At 41.2% G+C, this 11,038-nt stretch overlaps 1 protein-coding gene across 1 annotated transcript in view; it reads left to right on the top strand.

Moving 5' to 3' along the window:
• The first annotated feature begins 1,003 nt into the window (after positions 1-1,003).
• LOC105549811 (putative neuroblastoma breakpoint family member 6-like protein) overlaps positions 1,004-11,038 on the top strand; it is a 17,356-nt gene continuing 7,321 nt past the window's right edge. Inside the window, 5 exon segments of the mRNA XM_011994456.1 lie at positions 1,004-1,124; positions 1,340-1,549; positions 3,804-3,906; positions 6,596-6,831; positions 10,850-10,901. Of these exon segments, the coding sequence (XP_011849846.1) occupies positions 1,372-1,549; positions 3,804-3,906; positions 6,596-6,831; positions 10,850-10,901 (569 nt within the window). The 5' untranslated portion in view covers positions 1,004-1,124; positions 1,340-1,371.

Raw genomic sequence — 11,038 nt, 5'->3', positions numbered from 1 at the left:
GGCTATTCAGGAGGCTGAGGCAGGAGGATCCCTTGAGCCTGGGAGTTTGAGGCTGCAGTGAGCTGTGATCACGCCATTGCACTCCAGGTTGAGCAGCAGAGCTAGACCCTGTCTATAAACAAACAAAAAACTAACATGCTTCCCCAGTGGGAGAAAAGATGCCAGTATAACATTGGTTTGCAGCAAGAAGTATATTAAGACATTGACCAAAATCCTTTTATTATTTATTTTGTTTTTATTCTTTGAGACAGGGTCTCACTTTGTCATCCAGCATGGAGTACAGTGGCGTGATCTTGGTTCACTGCAGCAGCAAACTGCTGGACCCAAGTGATCCTCCCACCTCAGTCTCCTGAATAGCTGGTACTATGGGCATGTGGCACTATGCCTGGCTAATTTTTAATGATTTTTTGTAGAGGCAGGGTTTCACCATGCTGCCCAGGTTGGTCTCAAACTCCTGAGCTCAAGTGATCCAACCACCTTGGTCTTCCAAAGTGCTGGGATTACAGGTGTGAGCCACTGCACCTGGCCTCTAAATCCATATACATCAATTATTCACACACTGAGAAGAATATTCAGAAATTTTTTCTTATAATATTAAAATGATGTGGAAAATGGGAGCGCCAAAGAAGAACGTCAAGACTATCTAGAAGTTTTAAAGTTTTCATTAGGAAGAAAATGACTTCATGTCAGTCCTCAGGAGAATGATAGAACTTAGGGAACTATGTATTTCTTGATGTTTTCTATGCATTAGCAATAATAAACAATGAAAATATGGTTAAATTTTAGAATGAGGCCTGTGGTATTGTCACAAAGGTATACAAATACTGAGAATGACTGCTGAGGGAGAGTTGTCTCCATTGGTGGTGTCCTTCAGAAGAGACCTTGTGTTTCCATATGGCCTAGACCTGGAAGGCAGATATCCTAACATTCCATGACACCCGCACCTTCTAATTCTGTTATTGTGACTCCAGACTGTTACCTGGCACTGGGTCTTACCTCTGGCATTCCTATCAGAGCCTGAACCACAGACAGTACCTTAGACTCTAAGCTCGGGCACCTTGTGCCTTGTTTTTGTGGCTGAGGATTCTTAGAGTTGTGGGATGCTGATAAAGTTTATCCCAAAAGTAAGTAATGAATCAGATCTGCTTTCTTTTGACTCATTTAAATCTTTGTTTAATGTAAAGAAACTTTATTGAGGTGTAATTTACATACTATGAAATTTACTCATCATAATTGTACAGTTCAATAAGTTTTAGTAATTTACCCAAGTAGTGCAACCATTACCATAATCCATGCATTTATTTTTAATGTATTATTTGTTTGGGTTTATTCTCCCTAGGCTCTGATTCCACTTCCTCCACAAGCTTCAGCATGGCCGTGTCTCCCACCACTTGTTCTGGTCCAAGGGCAGAAACAAGCATCCTAGAAACCAATCAGTACTTGCGCTCTGAACTGGAAAAATGCAAACAGAACTTCCGAGACCTCACAGAGAAATTCCTGACATCCAAAGCTACTGCCTACTCCCTGGCCAATCACCTGCAGAAATACAGTAGGTCCCATAGGGGCAAGGTCACCAAAGTGATAAATGATTGTCCATTTTCCTCTGTGAAATGAAACACTGCAGACTTTATTCTCTATCAAAATTAATTTTATCCTAACTACCCTCCCAAAAAGGTAGAAGAGGGCATTTTACTCTCAATTTGCCAAGGACAGAAAAACTGAGGCACAAAGGTGTAAAGTTTACAGAGCAAGTGTAGTGAGGAATAGAGACCAAAACCTTGGTTTAGGCATGAAACTGTCTTTCCCTTCTCAGCAATGAGTATCAGCTTCTACAAACATGTAATATCACTGTTGGTTAAAACAGCTCAGGATTCAATTAAAACTTTTTAAAGAACACCCATTTGCAAAGCACTGCGCCAGAGGTGAAAGAGGTAATGGTATATACCCTATCTTCCTTGAAGGAACTTAAAACTACTTATTCTCAACTGAGTCACAGATATGTGGAGATGCGAACTTCAATAGCAGACATGGAGAAAAGTCTTTATGATACCTGGATCAAGATTCTCTTCCCACAAAAATTCAAATAAGCCATTCCTCATGCTCTGGTTAGATTGAGGGTATTTCCAGAAAATCAGAGACTTTGTAACACCCTTTCTGTCTCTGAGTATCAGCTTTACAGACAGCAAACAACTGCAGGTGGACGTCCAGGATCAGAGCTATGAGACATATGGCCAAAATGAGAACAAGGCCAAGTGGAGCAGACCGCCGTTCTCAGTAGAAGGCCAGGCCAGGTTAGGGGCTGACCCTTTCCTCTCCACAGTCAGCTCTCACATTTGTAAATCCACTGTAAAACCCCAAACCTGTTACTAATAGTCGGGGAAGGGAGAAGCTGTAATGACAAGGAAACATGGGAACAAGGGCATGAGAGGAACAGGGATATTAGAAGAGGATTCTGGTTAACATTAAATTGAGTTTTCTTTCCAATTTCTACAATCATTTTTAAATAAATCATTGCGTGGGGGTGGGTGGTGGCTAAAAGTTGCTGTCTAACTTACTGTCACAGAAAAGTAAAGCCAAAAGCCCACTTACTAAAGAAGGGAAAAGATGAGCTTTGGTGTGTGGAAAAACTAGTTTAAAAAACAAAACAAAACAACAACTTCATGTCTTATAATTGTAGGACAAAATTTTCTCAAGCTAGAGAAGAAGAAAGACATTACCTAAGACATTAGTATAAAGGTATTATTGTGCAGTGATTAAAGAGTATATACCCTAGGGCCAAATTTCCTGGGTTCAAATCTAACTTATCGTCACTGTGCCTCAGTTTCCTCATCTGTAATGGTAATAGAGTAGTAACTACCTCTTTGGATAGTGGTGATGATCACATGATGATAATTCTTAAAAACCTACTGCAACAGTACCATGACAAACACTATGTGTTGGTTCTCCCTTTAAAACACCACCTACCACCTATTAGCATTTGGGCATATATCATTTGGATCGTTCTCCTCCATATGCAGTTTTACACAGTTGTATACCTATAAATGTTTAAATCTTTGAAATATTTTGGGATTACTGAAACTCTTGAAACAGGAGAATCATCAGTCCTACAGTTCTTAGTATCTTCCCAAACACACAGGAAGTCGTTATTTCATGGCCTTATCTTCATGTTTTACTTAAGAGGCTGTAAGGCTTGGTAAATTGGCCTTAAGATTTGAAGTCATGGCTGGGCGCATTGGCACACTTACTGTAATCCCAGCAATTTGGGAAGCCAAGGTGGGTGGATCATTTGAGGTCAGGAGTTTGAGACCAGCCTGGCCAGCATGGTGAAGCCCTGTCTCTACTGAAAATACAAAAACTAGCTGGGTGTGGTGGTGCACACTTGTAATCTCAGCTACTTGGGAGGCTGAGACAGGAGAATAACCCAGGAGTCACAGGTTGCAGTGAGCCGAGATTGTGCCATTACACTCCAGCCTGGACAACAAAGTGAGATTCCATCTAAAGGAGAAAAAAAAAAAAAAAAAGAAAAGAAAAGAAAAAGAGAGATTTGGAGTCAAACCTCAGAGGGTGTGAATTCTAACTGTCTCTTTCCAGTTGAATCATCTTGTCATGTTACTTTATCGGCCTGTGGGCTTTTCTTTCCTGATCTTTAAAATGGGGAGTAGTTGAGAGACTGAGGAATAAAGATATGGAAATCCCAGTATAAATCCTGGTACTGGGGATGCTTTTATCCTTGAGATAGACCCTGCCTCCTGCCCTGCAGGCAGTGAGCCTTCCATGATGCAGGCATGTCTGTCTTTTCTCAGACTGTGAAGAGTGCAAAGACCTTATAAAATCTGTGCTGGAGGAGGAGCTGCAGTTTCAGGAGAGGGAGCTGGCTGAATTGCCGAGGCCAGCTGCAAGGCTCCGGTAAGGAGGTACCTCTGTGGGAAGTGTATAAATACTGTTTGAAGTGGGGCAGCCCAGGCTGATAGAACAAAGAGAAAATTTGTGCATGGAGAAGGGCAGAAATGTATGAGGCAGGCACAGAACTAGACTAAGACACAATGAGGCTATGGTCCAGTTAGGTGTCTAGGGTTTTCCATTAAATAGCATATTAGTAAAATGGAGACAGCTGCCTGTGTTGGAATACTAGCAATGTGGCTTCTATCTGTGTGTCCTTGGTCAAATTTACTTCACTTTTCTGCATGTCATCAACCTAGGCTACCTCATTTATAAAATGGAAATACTGAGAGTATCTACCTTAGAGGATTATGAAGATTAAATGCACAATTGCAAGTAGTTAGAACCATCTCTAACACATAAAAAACTCTGAACAACTGTTTTCTGTAATTATTATATTTGTTCCCATTTATAGATGTGGTGATTGTCATTAACATTTTCTATAAGAGATATTTTCAAACTTTCCAAAGTGCCTTTCATGATAAGAATGTTTCTCCTCCAAACTTTTTACAAAAGTGTTATACTAGGTGGAGTATTAACTGCTAGGGCTATTGGATAGATAGATGATTGAGCAGCTATTGTGTGGAAAATGAATTATTTGCTCAGGACCAGCATTGACTATCCTTAGAGGGTTTCAGACATAAGGTAGATTGTAGCATTTGAAACTTCTTTTAATGCTTTGTTGAAATGAAATCATAGAAGCTCAAATGTGTAAAACTCACCAAAGCAGAGAGATTTGATTGAAGAGGGGATACGTCTGGAGCCCCTGCTTCTCCCCAGTATGTGTCTTTACTTCCCCTGACACTTTCTAGTAACTCTAAGGAATAGAGTTTGAAAGAGAACCTGCGGATAACTACTTAGAAGAGTATCAGGGAGAAAAATCAAGCGTTAGGGGGTAGATGACTGTAAATGTTCAGTCCAGCTCTGGGACTACATGGTTCTAAACATTAACTGAATAACTACTTGTATGTGTACATACTACCGGGTGCTGTAAGTTGGGTAATAGGTGGCACTGTCCTTAGACTCGCAGAGCTCACACTCCACGTCGGAACCCACGTGTATTAGTCCATTCTCACACTGCTACAAATATGCATCTGAGACTGGGTGATTTATAAAGAAAAGAAAAGATTTATAAAGAAAATCGGCTCAGGGTTCTGTGGGCTGTACAGGCTTCTGCTTCTGGGCAGGCCTCAGGAAACTTACAATCATTGTGGAAGTCGAAGGGGGAGCAGGCATGGTCTTCACATGGCCAGAATGGGGTGGGGGAGAGAGAGGGGGAGAGAGAGAGAGAGCAGCGAGCGAGGTGCTACACTTTCGAAAAACCAGACCTCATGAGAACTCACTCACTATCACGAGAACAGCAAGGGGGAAATCCGCCCTCATGATCCAGTCACCTTCCACCTTCCAGCAGGTCCTTCCCGCATCACTGGGGATTACAATCCAATGTAAGACTTGGGTGGGGACACAGAGCCAAACCATATCACCATGAGAAATATTTAAACAATAATTAGAAAACAATGAAATCCAACATAGAATAATGAAATTACTACTCAGAACTTAACTTTTTTTCTTTTTTTTAGATGGAGTCTTACCTTGTTGCCCAGGCTAGAGTGCAGTGGTATGATCTTAGCTCCCTGCAACCTCCACCTCCCAGGTTCAAGCGATCCTCCTACGTCAGCCTCCCAAGGAGCTAAGAGTACAGGTGCACACCACCAGGCCGGCTAATTTTTGTATTTTTGGTAGAGATGGGGTTTCACCTTGTTGACCAGGCTGGTCTCAAAACTCCTGACCTCAGATGAACTGCCGCCTTGGCCTCCCAGTATGCTGGTATTACAGGCATGAGGCATTGCACCTGGCCAGAACTTTAGTTTTAACAGCCTTCTTACTGATTATGGCCTATCTTCAGGTCATTCAAAAGAATACTGCCCTTCTTGACTTTTTCACTGATTTTTCTTTTTAATTTTCAATTCATACCAGAGATACCTGCCCAACACGTTTGATCCTGGCTTGCTTTTTTTCTGTTTTTTTTTCTTTTTTTCTTTTTTGCCAGCTACTGCATAACGCTTGATGTATATCATATGAAAATGTACTTGGACTAAAGTGGGGAACCCATGGGGCATCTTTTTAATGCAAAGTTAGTAAAATAACAGACAAACCCAGAACCCAAGGCTGTTTCTTCATTCCTTCTGCCACAGGCAAGTCAGACAATTTGTACAAGAATTGATCTTGGGCCGGGTGCAGTGGCTCATGCCTGTAGTCCCAGCATTTTGGGAGGCCAAGGTACACGGATCACTTGAGGTCAGGAGTTCGAGATGAGCCTGGCCAACATGACAAAACCCCACCTCTACAAAAAATATATAAATTTTCCTGACATAGCGATGGGTACCTGTAGTCCCAGCTTCTTGGAAGGCTGAGGGAAGAGAATTGCTCGAACTTGGGAGGTGGAGGCGGAGGCAGAGGTTGCAGTGAGTCGAGATTGTGTCACTGCACTCCAGCCTGGGCAACAGAGTGAGATTGTCTCAAAAAATAAAAATTAAAAAAAGAATTCAACTTGGGAGTTCCTCACAGGGATTCTAAGAGATCTCTCTTCTGAAACTTCTATAATCTATTATTCACTACATTCCCTCTTACATTTTACTCCTCTTTCCCACCTTAGGATACAGGATCCCTTAATTCAGGCTCAGGCTGAAGAACTGACCCACTTACGACAGAAGATACAGGAAGGGGGAGGTGTCTGCTACCTTTTCACCCAGCATGTGAAGAACACAGTTAAGTCTTTTGAGGGCCTTCTCAGGAACACTGGCATTGCCTACTACCAGAGACAGAGATTCTGTGAGCAAATGGTACAAGGAAGCCAGCTGACAGAGATCCTTGTCAGAAAACTGGCCACAGGTAAGTTGGCTACAGGCTCTGAAGACCCTTAGCTCCTCCCAAGTGCCCCAAAGTGAGGAGAAAAAATGCAAAGTTATTTCCATTGTAGATTTTATTTTAGTTTTGCTTATGGTCCTTAACCTGCATTCTATTGTTTTCTCTTTAGAGCACTCAGGTAATCACTTTTAATGTTCTTTCAAGAGTTCTTAGTTTTGTTTTTTATTTTGAGACAGAGTCTTGCTCTCTTACCCAAGCTGGAGTTCAGTGACACGATCTTGGCTGACTGTGATCTGTGCCTCCTGGGCTCAAGCAGTCCTCCCACCTCAGCCTCCCAAGTAGCTGGGACTACAAGTGTGTACCACCACGCCTGGCTAATTTTTGTATATTTTGTAGAGACAGAGTTTCTCCATATTGCCCAGGCTGGTCTTGAACTACTGAGCTCAAGTGATCCACCTGCTTTGGCCTTCTAAAGTGCTGGGATTACAGGTGTGAGCCACTGTGCCTGGCCTGAGAGTTCTCAGTTTCAATCAGTAAGAGAGAGAGAGTATAGTGGATTACTTCATCTTGATGAGCATAAGAACTCACCTTCACTTCTGGAAGATATTTTCACTGGGCGTAGGATTCTAGTTGACAGTTTTTGTTTTTAAAGTGTTTGAAAAGTGATATTCCACTGTCTTCTGGCTTACATTGTTTCCAACAAGAAGTCTGCCATAATTCTTATTTTTGTTCCTCTGTACATAATATGTCATTTTTCACTGGCTGCTCTTGAGATTTTCTATTTATCACTGGTGTTAAGCAGTTTGATTATGATAAGACCTTATATAGTTTTATCTTTTATGTATTGTTTTACTTTATTTAGTTTTTTGCATCTGCATGTTTATAGTTCTGATCAAATTTGAATAATAATGACATGTATGTCTTATATATGGCATATACAATATATTATATATGGCATATATATATATCCAATATATATATAATATATATTCTTTCTATTCTCTCCTTCAAAGACTCCAGTTATGTTTGTATTAGCTGCTTTGAAATTTTACCACAGTTGACTAATGGTCTGTTCATTTTTTGTTGTATCTCTTTTTTCTCTCTTTCTTTCTTTCTATTTCCATGTCTTGGAATTGATTAATCTTTCCTCAGTAGCATCTAATCTGCCATTAATCCTGTCCGGTGTATTTTCATCTCAGACTTTATTTTTCATCTAAATTTTATTTATGTCTTTTTTAAACTCTTCTATGTAACTCCTCATCATTTCATATTTTCCTCTATCTTCTTTATTTTATTTTATTCTATTTTTTGAAACAGAGTCTCACTTTGTTGCCCAGGCTGAAGTGCAGTGGTGAGATTTTGGCTCAAGTGATTCCTATGCCTCAGCCTCCTGAGTAGCTGGGATTATATGCACTTGCCTCCATGCCCAGCTAATTTTTGTAATTTTTATAGACATGTGGTTTTACCACATTGGCCAGGCTGGTCTCAAACTCCTGACCTCAGGTGACACACCCACCTTGGCCTCACAAAGTGCTGGTATTACAAGCATGAGCCACCACACCTGGCCTAGCTTCTTTAATACAAGGAATATAGTTATATTTGTTTCAATGTCCTTGTCTACAGATTCTGTCATCTGTGTCCTTTCTATTGTTTTTTAATTCTCACCTGATGTGTCCTTTCTAAGTCAGTTTAAGTAGATTGATTTTTTTTCCCTTCTCATCATGGATTATGGTTTTCTGTCTCTCTGTATTCCTAACATTATTTGATTTGGTGTTAGACATTGCAAATTGTAACCTATTGAATGCTGGATTTTTTGCATTTTGTGTTAAAATTCTTTTGACTTTGTTTTAGTATATAATAAAGTTACTTAAAAACAATTTGCATCTTTTCAAGCCGGCTTTTTAAATTTTTTAGGCAGGATAAGCACAGCTATTAGTCAATGGCTATTTTTTTCCCACTATGGGGGCAATATGCCTTTTAAGAAAATAGACCTTATTTTTTAGAGAAGTTTCAGATTCACAGCAAAATTGAGCAGGAAGTACAAAAAGTTCCCATATACCCCCTGCCTCCACACATGCATGGCTTCCTAGACTATCAACATCTCTCCCCAGAATGGTACATTTGTTACAGTTGATGAACTTACATTGACGTATCATTATCACACAAAGTCCATAGTTTACACTGGGGGCAACACTCTTTTGAAGATTCTAAGCCAGTGATCTCCCACAGTTTTGGCACCAGGGACTGGTTGCATGAAAGACAATTTTTCCACAGACAAGGTGGGGGTGGGATGGTAGGGGTTGGGAGTTGGGTGGTTTCAGTAGGAAACTGTTCCACCTCAGATCATCAGGCACTAGTTAGAGTCTCCTAAGGAGCGTGCAGCCTAGATCCCTGGCATGTACAGTTCACAATAGGATTTGTGCTCCAATGCTAATCTAATGCCAGCGCTGATCTGACAGGAGGCAGAGCTCAGGCAGTAATGTTTTCTGGCTGGCTGCTCACCTCCTGCTGTGCGGCCCCATTCCTAACAGGCCATGGACCAGTGCTGGGGGTTGGGGACTCCTGTTCTAACCAATGTTCCCTCTATTAAAAGGGATTTTCACTGTAGTTGATGGAAACACCAAGTGTTGCAAGCTCTGTGTGAGCTACAGATATTATTCCTTTTGGGAAGTTCTTTCCCCTGCTTTGCATAATTCCCTCAAATACATGTACTAATCAGTACTTAGCTGAAGATTGAAGACAGATATTCAAGGCATTCTGTCTGTGCAGCAATCTATTCTCTAGTCTGTCCTGTGATGTCTAGCCACCCTGACTTCTTCAAGCTTACTACCAGGCTCTGGCTGGGTCCTCCCTCCCTGCTTTGCAGTTGACAATCTCAGGCAGGAAACTGGAGCAGTCATAGGGTTCACCTCTTTTATTTTCTCTCTCTCAGGGATCACTGTACTGTACTGCACTATATCCAATGTTGAAGCTAGAGTTTAAAATGCTTTTTCCAGTTTCTTAGTTGTTTAAGGTGGAGGACAAATCTGGTCCCTATTACTCCAACTTGGCTGGAAGCAGAAGTCTCCGTTCAATCTTTGTGGTCAGAAAGAACAGTATGACAGAAGGCAGCCTGTTAGATTGGGAAGATCTGTGGACTAAGAATCAGAATTACCTAGGCTCTAGTCTCAGCACTGTGTTTACTAACTTTGTGCAAATGATTGATCCTTCTTGAATTTCTGTTTCCTTATTTGTAAAGTGGGTCAAATCATAATTCCACGGCTGCTGTACAGATCGGTTGAAGTAGTGTCTTAATGTTCATGAGTGTATTTCTCTTTCAGGGTTATTTATTTATTCATTTATTTTCAGGTCCCAATAAATTGTCCAAATCTTTTGGGGTTAGTTTAGGCACTGGATATAGTAGAAGCTGATGTTAGAAAACTTGATTTATACTGGAATATTTTTCATAGAATCACCCCCAATTCTCACTAACAAACTGAGAAGAAAAAAAAAAAAAAACAAGAATCACCCCCAATTCTCACTAACAAACTGAGAAGAAAAAAAAAAACAAGAACATCTGAGGAAGCAAAACAGGGACAGACTTGAAGGCACCTGGGCAGTCCTCTGGTTTTGGAGTAGCGGTAGGACAGGGCTATTTGTCCTCTCAGAGACTGGAGCAGGTTCTATGTGTGAGTAGCAATGGGACAGTCATGGTCTGGCAACCAGCCTGTGGCAGGAAGGAAGGTTACAACTGGAGAAGTCCAAAGGGCAGCCAGGCAAGTATTCTTTGAGCTGGGAAACAAAAGACTTTTGCTCTGCTTCAGGCAGCTGATATCATGGTGATGCTTCACCACATCAGGAACACCCTGTCCTGTGGGCTCAGGCAAGCCCTCCAGGCCACTTCTCTAAAGACACAACCTGAGGCCTCCTGCAAAAATTCTCGCAGAGCATTTTGAACACACATATAAAGTGTTATGTCCCTGAACATACAGGCCCCATGTGTGCAATGTGTGAAATGAGACCTGCTTAATTTCTGACCAGCTCTTTTAATTTTGGTTTGCAGAAAATCACAATGGTAAGAAAAATGAAGACAGGCAAAAGCTACTGGCTCCCAGGTAACTCCGAATGATGAAGGGGCTGATAATGGACTGACCAAATCTAGAGAGGATTCCAGAAGCAAGGACACAAATCTAGAGAGGATTCCAGAAGCAAGGACTCAAATCTAGAGAGGATTCCAGAAGCAAGGGCTCAA

The sequence above is a fragment of the Mandrillus leucophaeus genome, unplaced genomic scaffold (assembly GCF_000951045.1).
Source record: "Mandrillus leucophaeus isolate KB7577 unplaced genomic scaffold, Mleu.le_1.0 Scaffold457, whole genome shotgun sequence".
In the NCBI taxonomy this organism is placed as follows: domain Eukaryota; kingdom Metazoa; phylum Chordata; class Mammalia; order Primates; family Cercopithecidae; genus Mandrillus; species Mandrillus leucophaeus.
The sequence above is the reverse complement of the archived record's forward strand: the minus strand, read 5'-3'. Positions and strand labels throughout refer to the sequence as shown.